The sequence below is a fragment of the Budorcas taxicolor genome, chromosome 15 (genome assembly GCF_023091745.1).
Source record: "Budorcas taxicolor isolate Tak-1 chromosome 15, Takin1.1, whole genome shotgun sequence".
Lineage (NCBI taxonomy): Eukaryota > Metazoa > Chordata > Mammalia > Artiodactyla > Bovidae > Budorcas > Budorcas taxicolor.
In genome coordinates this window covers 21,539,278-21,552,172 of record NC_068924.1, presented here as the reverse complement: position 1 = coordinate 21,552,172, position 12,895 = coordinate 21,539,278, and the positions used below count along the sequence as shown (strand labels likewise).

The following is a 12,895-nucleotide window of genomic DNA, read 5'->3' as shown; positions in this document are numbered from 1 at the left end:
ACAAGGTGAAGAGAGACAGGTTAGCAAGGGCTTGATCTCCTACAGCTTTCTAGATCATTACGGAGTCTGGATTTTATTCAAGCCGTTTTCCAATTGGTGCTGAGCAGACAGAGAATTTAATCTGAGATGCCTATAGATTTGGTTATGGATGGGCAAGTTTTGTTTTTTTTTTTTTTGCTTAGTATACCTTGAAATGTTGAATGGGTCAGATAAAATAATGTATAATAAATGCTTCTTCCACACTTACGCACCTCTCAGTGTTGATCCTCTCTTCTGAGTATGTGTATTATCACTTTGAACTTCTGTATTAGCTATTTAGTATTTAGTGTGTGCCATATTACAGTTGGGCTTCCCTGGTGGCTCAGATGGTAAAGAACCTGCCTGCAGTGCAGGAGACTCAGGTTCAATCCGTGGGTCAGGAAGATCCCTGGAGAAGAGAATGGCTACCCACTCCAATATTCTTGCCTGGAGGATTCCACGGACAGAGAAGCCTGGCGGGGTCGCAAAGAGTCGGACACGACTGATCAACTAACACAGAGACATATTATAGTTCTATATCACTCATAATCTGTTCCTTCCAACTGTAGATTATTAGCTCTGTGAGAACAGAGGCTTTTGTGTCTTCAGGGCCAGCACACAAAGCCCTACACGTAACAAGCACACAGGGTTTTTGTGTTTGTCCATTTTAAGGATTTGAGGTTTCCTCTATTTAAAACATTGTCTCAGTTCAGTTCAGTCACTCAGTCATGTCCGACTCTTTGTAAGCCCCATGGACTGCAGCATGCCAGGCTTCCCTGTGCTTCAACATCTCCCTGAAGTTGCTCAAACTCATGACCGTTGAGTCGGTGATGCCATCCAACCATCTCATCCTCTGTCGTCCCCTTCTCTTCCTGCCTTCAATCTTTCCCAGCATCAGCGTCTTTTCTAATGAGTCAGCTCGTCGTATCTGGTGGCCAAAGTATTGGAGCTTAGCGTCAGCATCCGTGCTTCCAATGAATATTCAGGGTTGATTTCCTTTAGGATTGAGTGGTTTGATCTCCTTGCAGCTGTCTAGTTTGTCATAGCTTTAAAAATTATTACAAGTAAAATATCTCACCTACTTTTGCTTACGTTTCAATTTTTCTGTTGTAACAAATGGTAAAGTAGGTTGTTTTAAAAAAAAGCATTATGGTGCAAAGTACAAAATGAAAATCATGTGCTGTGTCACAGAGACAGCATCATTTCTGTTTTATTGGTATTGTTTAAACTGCCTCTCCAAGTGGTTCTTGCAGGTTTCCCCTTTTATTGGCAGTATCAGGTTCCTCCTTCCTCCCCAGGGTTTGATACTGTCAGCCTTCTCAGCTTTTGCAAACCTGATTATTGAAAAATTATATCTAGATTTATGTTTCCCTGATTACTAGTAAAATTGAACATCATTTCATATGGTTATTGCAGTCCTGTAAGCAAGAATACTGGAGTGGGTTGCCATTCCCTCTTCCAGGGGATCTTCCTAACCCAGAGATAGAACCTGTGTGTCTTGTGTCTCCTGCATGGGCAGGTGGATTCTTTAATGCTGCGCCACCCAGGAAGCCCCAGTACCTGTTACTTGCTCAGTCGTGTCCAACTCTGTGACCCCCATGGACTGTAGCCCACCAGGCTCCCCTGTGCATGGAATTCTCCAGGCAAGAATACTGGAATGGGTTACCATTCCCTTCTCCAGGGGATCTTCTTGACCCAGGGATCAAACCTGGGTCTCCTGCATTACAGGCAGACTCTTTACCATCTGAGCCACCAGGGAAGCCCAGCCCATATATATATATATATATATAAAATGTATATATTCTAGATACCCTTCCTCTGTTATATATATGGCAAATATTTTGTCCCCGTCTCCATTATTCTTTTACGTTTGTTTCAGCTTGCCTTTTGCATTCAGCAGTAATGCATAGCAACCCTTCTTCTGTTTTAGGGAGGTCAGTATTTTCTATGATAACATGTCCCATGTATCACCCTGGATGGTTTTCTGAAATGATCTCTTTTAGAATTCCTTGGCATGACCAAGGAGTTAATAGCATAGAAATAGTCATCACCACATACTGTCTTGTCTTCACCATGTCTTGGCCTGTAAAAGGGCCTATAACCCCTTTTGTTTTCATATTTTTTAAATTATTTTATAAATAACATAAAAGTAATAATGAAAGGATAGTTTTAAAAAACATCATTTGAAATTTTTGTAAGAATTTGAATGTAGCAACCCCAATCTTTATTCCATGTTTTCCTGCTTTTGAATATATATACCTGAAATAGGCTTCTCTGATGGCTCAGGAAAAAAGGGTAAAGAGTCTGCCTGCAATGCAGGAGACCCAGGTTCCATCCCTGGGTCAGGAAGATCCCCGGAGAAGGGAATGGCAACCCACTCCAGTACCCTTGCCTGGAAAATTTCATGGACAGAGGAGACTGGTGGGGGTCGCAAAGAGTCAGACATGACTGAGCACACTCACATATGCATGTGCACACACACGCACACGCACACACAGATGCACACACACGCATACACGCTGTCATCATTGGAGTCTTGAGTGCTGCTGCCTCCGCATTCATCTTCTGATTTGTCTAATTGTGAAGTGTCTTCCTCTGTTGATTTTCTTCTCATTGGCATTATGGACAGAAAATTTTTAAATTCTGAACTCTCAGCTGTGCTCAATTAAAGCTAAATGCAGGCTGCAAAGATAGTGTCACAGATCTTTTGTACCTTATTGAAAGATGATGCATACTTTGAACAATGCAGTGAAAAAATGGAAGGATAATGTAATTATATCATTTTTGCATAATCCTTTTTGAGGATGTCATCATTCTTTTTCTTATCATTTGTCTGTCTTTTTTTTTTTTTTTTTAAGTATAGTTGTAAATAATCCAAAATGTAGAGGGGGAAAAAAGACCACTAAGATTCTTTAATATAGTTTAAATTTATAAAAGGTTGTAATGGACCCATATGGTAGTTACATGATAGAATGAGTTTTATTCTATTTTTGAAAATAAGTATAATTTCCCTTTTTTCTTTGGAAGACTCCAAGAAGAATAAAATTACAAAATAATGATCCTTCCAAGTAGTAAGGAATCGTTCCAAAAAGAAAGTAAAAAAAGTAAAATTGGGCCCAGTGGACCTAATGTTATACCAAGGAATGAGTTGACTGGAAACGTACTGACTGTATTAGTGAAGCTTTTAGCATGGAGTCACCTGGAATGGAAATGATGCTTAATTCAGTTTAGCCTTTCTTCACTACACTGAGGCCTGCGGGAGTTTGTTCCAGCTTACAGCTTTCTGTCCTGACCTTCCCCTTATCTATGCAGCGTGGACAGGAAGAAGAAAAATTAACTTCTTTTTGACTGAGGTAGGCGCTTCCTCCTGTTCGTTTCTTTGCAGAGGCCCTGCTTTATCTCGTGTGTCTCTCTGCTAAGCCTCTTTTCTCTATCAAAGCCCTTGAGCTGTTAGCTGTTGAAGTGAAGTGAATCTCTGTTGAGCACAGCGCACGGCCAGCATCCCAGTTGGGAAGGATCTCTAAGAGGTGTGTATGCCAAGCACGGTATCATTGTGTGCAGGCATTGCGGGAGTCTGCCAAACTCAGAAGTAGGCTGCCAGTACAAATGCCACGTTGACATGACATTTACAAGTTGAGAGTCTGGAAGAGGACTGGCAGTGGAGCACCCTTCAGCTACCTCGTTTAGGTTGGCAGTTTCTGGGCCAACTTTTGGGTTTTTGACTCAGAAATCATAGTCAAGAAGTAATACTGCATATAGAATTTAAAACTATCACTGCCACTTTTTCTAGGAAGTGATGAATCTTGTTAGCCTGTTTCCTGGGATGCAGGATAAACCAGAGTGGTAAGAGTGCACAGTCTGGAATCAAATCTGAATGTGAATGAGGGCTTTATCACTTGCTGTGTGACCCTGCTCAAGCTACTTAATCTATGTGTCTCACTTTCTCATCTATAAAATAGCAGTAATATCACTTTCCACACAGGTTTGTTGGATGGATTAAATAGTATCTTAAAAAGTGTAAGCATTTTCCCCAGGGCTTGTTCAATGCTAGGTATTCAATAAGTGTGAGATATTTTTCATATTCTTTAGAAATTAGTGAGCCATTCAGGGTTTTAGCTATTCCTACCTATATTTCAGTATAAAGAGGAAAGATTGGATTCTGTCTTTGACTTGAGAATCGCCAGAACAGTATGGACAGGAAGCCAAGGACATGGTTTTTTCTTCACCTCTCTAGGAAAACTTAGAGCTGGAGGCAGGATCATTTGAGCATTTGGCATCTCTGCAGTCTCTGGGGGACACAAACTCTTGAGGTGTTAAGAATGTATTTCCATAATAACATTTTTTTGATTGAATTAGAACTTTTCAATGGCAAATTCTAACACAGACCTAGAGCTATTCTGCAGGATATCCTGTGGCGTATTAGCAAGACTACCAAGACTGTCGTTTGGGTTCAGGCAAGAAGGTACTTGGTCTTTTTCTCTTTTGGTTGTGCTGGGTCTTCATTGTGGCACATGGGCTTAGCTACTCCTAGGCATGTGGGACCTTAGTTCCCTGAGCAGGGCTCGACCCATGTCCCCTGCAACAGAAGGTGGGTTCTTCACCACTGGACCACCAGGGAAGTCCTAGTACTTGGTTTTGATTAAGTCTTTTATCAAGATCTAGTAACGTACAGCTTATATAGAATATAATCCTCACCATAGCATTTTATTCATTTCCTTTCATCAGTACCATGAGTAAATTCTCGCAAATGATGCGATTCTTTTTTCTCTCTTGTCTTTCAGGTCCTCAAAGCTGTTGCGGGCATTCTACATTCCCTTCCTGTCAGATCAGTTTACAGCGTATGCAAACTACACCATCCTCAAACCCCGGAGAGCAAAGCAAACCAGGAAGAAAAGCGGAGGTTAGCACCATGCCTGTGGTCCCAGAGGACTTGCATCCTGTTCACTGGTGATTCCACTGACAGGACACCCTCCAAGCCACCGCTTGTTCCGTGTGTAATAAAGGCCGTGTGACACGAATGCTGGAGTCTGGGTGCTTTGGGCTGGTCAGAGTCGGTCACGCTCACTCCTTGCCTGTGTCTGCTCTGCATGCACCCCTTGGGCAGCTAGACGCAGCCAGGCCCTGCAGTCCGGGTAGATCCGCTGCTCCGCATCTCACTGTTTCTCTTCTGTTCGATTATTTACTAGACCGGAGAAGAGCAGAGCCAACTTTGAGGAAGAGCTGAAAATCCTGGGATGGGATGGCAGTGTTGAGCTGTTCTCCACACTCTGGCCTGGTATCCAAGGACTGGCCTCCCCGGGGCCGGGTGAGCTTCTCCACCCAAGCTCCCTGGAAGCTCCTAGCAGACCTTCTCATGCAAATCCTAGTGCTGAAAATGAGCACAGCCTAGTTGCCAACCTACATGTCCTTTCACGTCCAGCAAGACTAAGTTTTTCTAAAGCACTTCACAGGACTAGAACCTTGTCCTGGAGATATCTCAGGAAAAAGGCAACCATTTGAGGAACTGTGGCTTAATTTCTTTATACAGGATGCCTCTTATTTTTGTTTAAATCCTTTATAACAAGCTATAACCATGAGAGTTTGGTGTTTTTTGTTTTGTTTTGTTTTGTTTTCAGTTTTAGCATGCTTTCTTGAATTCAAGACTTCCCTCTGTAAAGGTATCAACAGACCAGACTATAACTGTATAGGACATACGTGGAGAAGATTAATTCTATCAGTTGGTGGATTTGAATGACATCACATTTTAAAGTAATTTATTCTGAAACCATTTCTGAGGAAATTAAGACTCTCCCTTTTTTAAACAACCCTAGAGAAAAAGACCAGTGTATATTTACGGCATCTATTTTTGAGTCTTCTATTGCGAAGCACATCCTGCATGGGAAACCTCTAGTCAAATAGGCAATGATAAGGACTTGATTAGAACATAAGTATATATTTCACTTTGCCTCCACACACAGTATTTCATAGTTTACAAAGCACTTTCACATTATCTTATTCAATCTGCACAGTCATGACGTGACGGAGACAAGGCAAGTGGTTTTATCCCCATTTTACAGATGAAGAAAGTAAGACTAGAGGGCAAGGAGCAGAGGAAGGTGAGGTGACTTGCCCAAGGCCACACAGCCAATAATAGCAGCGTTCGCACCACAACCTGGGTTGCCTAACTTCTCATCTAGCTCTTGCCCATACTCTTCACTTGACTACGAAAACATTACTTGAAAGAATGATGAGGTTGGCCCGAGACCTGACTGATAACATCACTTTCTATTTTTAAGGGAGAATTTTATCTGGGTTTCTCAGTTCTTTGGAGCCTCCGGTCTGCCTGTGGGTCTGACCATCGCAGCAGCACTCCAGCATGCAGCTTGGCCCGCAGCAGGAGAGCAGTGCTCATATTTGGAAGTCCAGCTTCTGTGCAGCCATACAGGATCCAATAACAGTTCCATTTCCATTCCTATAGTCAGGCTGGGGTCACATTATAGTGCCTTATTTCCCTAAGGGTAATTATGTTTAGTATCTGCAGATAAGAAGCATTAATTTTTCAGAGTTTCCATCTTTCATTTTTCAAAGAGAAGAGATTTTCAATAGGAACTGATCCTAAGAGAGGAGAAAAGAAGTGACCAGAAAAGAAACAGCTAGTTACGTTTAAAGAGTCTCCTCACTCTTTAAAGGGTCCACTCTGAAGGAATATCTGGGATGGGGTGGAAGCACTAGTGAGGCCATGGGTCTAGGTCTTGCAGAAGAGTTCCCTCCTTGGAGAGGGAACATAAACTCGGGTCCCACTGACTGCTTTAAGGACTTCTGGCATTTAGTTTTCAATACTTGATTCCTCTTTTCCAAGGTAAATATTGGCACATATAGTCTGACTACAGGATAGAGAATTTTTAGTGAAATGTCTTGCCATACTTGCAGTAATGGTAAACTATCCTTCACAGTGGCTAGAGTTCTCTTTTTCTGCAGAAGTAAATGAGAAAGTGCAGTAATGGAGGTCAACGATGAGCGGCTTTTTTCTAATCAGAGTAGTACAATGCTGATCTGTTATATCATCTTGCAGGTTTGAAAAAAAGAAAAAAAAAAAACACAGCTTGCTGAGCAAGAACTTACTGTAACATAGCACAAAAAATGTCATGATTGATGTTCTTTGGGAATGTCAGTTCCTATCTCTTTAAAACTTGATTTGGTTTTCTCTGTCCTACAAATATCTTTAGTGAGAGCACAAGAAATTGCAGAACACTGTGCCAAATTCTGTGGGTAAGTTACATAAAAATGAGTGGTGTTTGTTGTGAAGGTATATTTCACACGACATATAATCACACTAAAACATCTCCACCTCAGCAATACAGGGAGGTTAGCTTTGCCTGGGAAAGTCTCAAAACACTGGAGCAAGTAGCATTTCTCCTCCAGAGATTCCGTGGTCAGCATGAAGATCAAGTATCTGAAGTCCTTTTTTCTCCATTGTTTGTTGACTATCAAGGAATAATGGGCTACAGATTACTGGTGGTAATCTTTGATTATGGAGGTGAGTGAGGAAGTAGGTGGTGTTGATTTAGTCGCTAAGTCATGTCCGACTCTTGCGACCCCATGGACTGTAGCCTGCCAGGCTCCTCTGTCCATGGGATGCTCCAGGCAAGAATAGGAAGTAGATATATTGGCAATTCCAGGGCTCCCTGATCTCCAGATCTTGCAATGCTGAGTTCCATTACTAAACCAACCTGTGTAGTAGCATCTGTTTTCAAAGTAGACCTGTCAACTGGTGGGTGTCATCTGATAAGAAAGACCACTCATTTTAATCTCTTGAGATAATAATAGAGAAGTGAAGACTGCACCCTTTATTACTGAATTCAAGTTCAGCAACGGATCATCTGTTTTATATCAAGGTAGTTCTTGATCCCAACCACTTATTTGGGTCATCTTTTTCTAGTTTGGCTTTTGGGGAAAGAACACCCTATGTGATCCTACAGCCTTAGATCTGGATTGACCATTTGAGCAGAGCACAAATGGAAATCTTTTATTGTGTTTTGCATTTTGTGGGATTTATTGAAATAATTCACTGTGATGGTGCCGTCTTCTGGCCAGTGTTGCGCAGCTCTGCTTTAAATTTGGTTAATTTCATTTTCTCTGAAGAGGGAAAAGAGGGGTCACTTAATCTTCACCTGCACCAGCAAATTAAACTCGTGTTAATTTCTTAGGCTCCTACATTAAACGCCTTGGGTAAACAGATTAATGGACATGTGCTCAGCTTTCTTTCTTTCTTTTTTTTTTTTTGCAGCGGAGAGCTCTGACTTCCATATGGCATTGTTGAATTTCAGAGGCTCTCTGGTGTTTTGGTAAATGTCAGTGGATGTTGCCTTTAATTTTTCCAATATGTAATCTGTATAATCCTGTGATTCCTGCTGCAGGTGAAATCAGGAAGCACTGCAGTGTTGAAGCAAGAGTATTGCTCAGGCCATTTGTCTTCCTAATGCTTGTACTTTATTTCACATGTCAGTGTTTACATTACATACTTGTATTTTCTGTGAAAGAAAAAGTTAAATAAATCTTGGCAGTTTAATTTTCCTTTTCTGAAGGTGGTATTTTCTCTTTTGCTTTTAGCTTTTACATCTTTGGTGGAGATTGGAAACTGAAGGAACTCAGCTCCTTCCATCACCCCCACTTTCACCCTGCAGTGTACAGACTTGCCCTCTGCAGATCAAACAACCTAGTGTGTTTATTCTGAAAACTGGGGAAAAGCCATTGGAAAACCCAGTGAGGATTAGTGTTAAAACCAAGCACAGTGGGAACTACCCAGTGTGTCAACATTGTGCCTACAAGAGAGTTTCTGAGTCCACGTTACGTTTTTGAATTAAGACTCTCTGGACTTTGAGAATCTTCCATTGTTTGTTGTTCAGTTGGCCAAGTGGTGTCCGACTCTTGGTGACCACATGGACTGCAGCACTCCAGGCTCTTCTGTCCCACACCATCTCCCAGAGTTTGCCCAAGTTCATGTCCATTGAATTAGTGATGTCTTCATCTCATCCTCTGTCACCCTCTTCTCCTCTGCCTTCAGTCTTTCCCTGCATCAGGCTCTTTTCCAGTGAGTCGGCTACTCATCAGGTGGCTAAAGTATGAGAGTCTTCATAGAAATGGGATCTAGTCATATCTAACATTTAGGTAATTTACCACTTTGTCAGGCGCAATACAACTTTGTGTGTATGCGCGTGTGAATGAATTTCTAATATCATTCCTGTATCTTGCACCTTAAGAGTCAATAACTTCTAGTAGCCATCTGGCTGTTCTTTGCGGTGCTTAGTTGCTCAATCATGTCCAACTTTGTGACCTTATGGACTGTATGCCCACCAGGCTCCTCTGTCCATGGAATTCTCCAAGCAAAAGCACTAGAATGGGTTGCCATTTCCTCCTCCAAGGGATCTTCCCAACCCAGGGTTCCACCCACATCTCCTGCATTGCAGGCAGATTCTTTTACCACTGAGCCACCAGAGAAGCCCTTTTATACCAATACCATTGGTTAACTAGTTTTCTTTCCATAGGACCCAAAATGTCCATGAAACTTGGTTTATTTTTCACAAGTTGTTTTCAAGAAGGATGTTTTATTAATTTGATTCCAGGAGGGAGAGATGCACAGCCTTAATGCATTTCTTTTCCCTACCTAGAAGGTCATCCTTCTTGTTTAATTACTCGTAGGGCCGGCTTGAGTCTTCCTCTCTTTAATTGAAGCCTTTCTAGACTTCAGATTACTGTGATTACGCCCTTAACCCTCCTGAGTATCTAGTGGCTTTACTAATGACATAGAACCTTTTCCTGTAACCCTTGTAAACCTGTCTCTCAAGAACATTGTTGGCACTTGAGAGCAAAGACCATATTGCACTTCTGTGTATTCCCAGCGTTCAACACAGTTCCCTGAATATTTTGGTACTGTACCAAAATGGTACAAATTTGGGTACTGTGTTTATTGCCAATAAAGAAAAGTACAAAAAAACCTGCAACTAATATACAGCTGTTGCTTTCAGTTTGGTCAATTTTTGACCATAGGAAATAGAGCAAGTCAGAAGCCCTATAGTGCTCAAAGAGCAATTGGAAAGATGTGAATGAGGCTCAATGCTACGTATATTTTAGGAATTCTGAAGGATACATGCTTTCACACAAAGGCAGATTCCTCAGAGTCCCTTATTGGGTACCCTTAATGAATATTTTATTATGACTTGATTTTGGAGGGTCAGACAGCCCAGGAGACCTGATGAATTTGGGGCAGAAAGCCCTCTCCTCCAGGTGTGAGGAAGCGTGGGGTTCCTACCAGCTACAAGCCCTGCTAGGAAAAGGAAGTCTAACTGCAAGATGACTTCATGGTGACATTCAAATTCAATAATATCAAGTGGTAAGTGGTTTTTTTATAGCTGAAAGATATTTTGGCTCTCCTCAGCCCTGAGTTCAGCATAGACCTGGCACGGAAACAAATTATAACCAACAGATGTGATAAATGAAGTGAGGGCCATTCAGATAAGGGATATAAGAATGCGGAATTGTAGTGATACAGGCAAACTGGGAACTTCTATTGTGGCTCCTTAGAATAAAGAGCTCACAGTTAAATTAATTGGGTTAAATAGCAATTTACTTGAGTACGAGTATTTCTTTAAAATGTTTGAGGAAATCTTAATATATCTTCATAAAATACTTTAAAATGGTAGGGTTTTTTTTTTTGTTTGTTTTTGCTTCTAGTTCCTAGGCTGCTTGTTCTGTCTTGACATGCCTAGAGATAAAAGTATAAACCAGATGATTCTTGATGGTTCTAAGAGCCAAAAGATTGTGTGAGATAAAACTAACTTCTTCTGACAAGGATTTTTTGCAGATCTGCATTTCAGCCATTTCCTTCCTTAGGATGGTTCTCTTTGACCTCTGTTTGCCTGCAGAATCAGTATTTGGCAGTGGGTACCACTGGCCTGCAATTTGCCATTTTAACCCTTGAGTTCCAAGTTGCCAAGTGAAGAAGTTATAGGTTCTGGTCAGTTTGCTTCAGTAGCACTATACTGAATGCTGGAGATGCGATTCATAGAGCAGTGATTCTCAAGTGAAGCTCCACAAGAGAATCACCTGGGGACCCTCTAATTACCCACTGCTGATGACACTAGAGACTGGAAAGCAATCCCACCAAGGATCAAAGATTATTGAGTGTGTGCTCAGCCGTGCCCGACTCTTTATGACCCCATGGGCCGTAGTCCACCAGGCTCCTCTGTCCATGGGGTCTTCAGGCAAGAATCCTGGAGAGGGTTGCTATTTCCTCCTCCCGGGGAATCTTCCCAACATAGGGATTGAACCGTGCCTTCTGCATCTCCAGCACTGCAGGCAGAGTCTTTTTCCACTGAGCCATGGGGAAGCCCTCAAAGGTAATTAAGTCAGCAAAATGTTTGGGGTCCTTTTCCAACGACAACCCCTGCTAACCAGGCCTCCATCCAGGCCTCTTCCCCTCCGCAGACCCTTTGTTATGCTTTTTCTATCAAACTTTACCTGTCTCATCTCTCCTTCGCTCTTGGCCCTGCTTTCTGGGAAACAATTAACTAATGTGATACTGAAGTACATGAATGGATGTTAATATTTTACTGTGGTTCCCTTCTCATTGATCCTCTCATCTCTGTACATTTGAATGATCAATTCAATTCAGTCGCTCAGCTGTGTCCGACTCTTTGCGACTCCATGAATCGCAGCACGCCAGGCCTCCCTGTCCATCACCATCTCCCAGAGTTCACTCAGACTCACGTCCATCGAGTCTGTGATGCCATCCAGCCATCTCATCCTCTGTCGTCCCCTTCTCCTCCTGCCCCCAATCCCTCCCAGCATCAAGGTCTTTTCCAATGAGTCAACTCTACACATGAGGTGGCCAAAGTATTGGAGCTTCAGCTTTAGCATCATTCCTTCCAGAGAAATCCCAGGGTTGATCTCCTTCAGAATGGACTGGTTGGATCCCCTTGCAGTCCAAGGGACTCTCAAGAGTCTTCTCCAACACCACAGTTCAAAAGCATCAATTTTCGGGGCTCAGCCTTCTTCACAGTCCAACTCTCACATCCATCCATGACCACAGGAAAAACCATAGCCTTGACTAGATGGACCTTAGTCGGCAAAGTAATGTCTCTGCTTTTGAATATACTATCTAGGTTGGTCATAACTTTTCTTCCAAGGAGGAAGCATCTTTTAATTTCATGGCTGCAGTCACCATCTGCAGTGATTTTGGAGCCCCCAAAAATAAAGTCTGACACTGTTTCCACTGTTTCCCCATCTATTTCCCATGAAGTGATGGGACCAGATGCCATGATCTTTGTTTTCTGAATGTTGAGCTTTAAGCCAACTTTTTCGCTCTTCTCTTTCACTTTCATCAAGAGGCTTTTTAGCTCCTCTTCACTTTCTGCCATAAGAGTGGTCTCATCTGCGTATCTGAGGTTATTGATATTTCTCCCGGCAATCTTGATTCCAGCTTGTGTTTCTTCCAGTCCAGGGTTTCTCATGATGTACTCTGCATAGAAGTTAAATAAGCAGGGTGACAATATACAGCCTTGACATAATCCTTTTCCTATTTGGAACCAGTCTGTTGTTCCATGTCCAGTTCTAACTGTTGCTTCCTGACCTGCATACAGATTTCTCAAGAGACAGGTCAGGTGTGATAACAATCTGGAAAAAAAAAAAAAAGGAATGACTAGTTTTGGCAATTTTAGAGCCATTCAGATGCCATGTAATTAATTTACTTGTTACATGGGAGGAGAGTTTGAGCCCGCAGACCCAGCCTTCAGGAAGACTGCCTGGGGGTTTTCAAACCCTGCTGCCTCCTCAGATAAGGACCTGTGGTTGTCTCAAATAGGAATATGTGGGTATTGAGCCCTTCTGCTCAGGACACACT

The 12,895-nt window shown here is 42.2% G+C and overlaps 1 protein-coding gene across 1 annotated transcript in view; it reads left to right on the top strand.

The window, feature by feature from the left end:
• ALG9 (ALG9 alpha-1,2-mannosyltransferase) overlaps window positions 1-5,242 on the top strand; it is a 107,771-nt gene extending 102,529 nt beyond the window's left edge. Inside the window, exons 15-16 of the mRNA XM_052652826.1 lie at window positions 4,800-4,918; window positions 5,205-5,242. Of these exons, the coding sequence (XP_052508786.1) occupies window positions 4,800-4,918; window positions 5,205-5,242 (157 nt within the window). The remainder of the gene's footprint in view (window positions 1-4,799; window positions 4,919-5,204) is intronic.
• The last annotated feature ends 7,653 nt before the right edge of the window (window positions 5,243-12,895 follow it).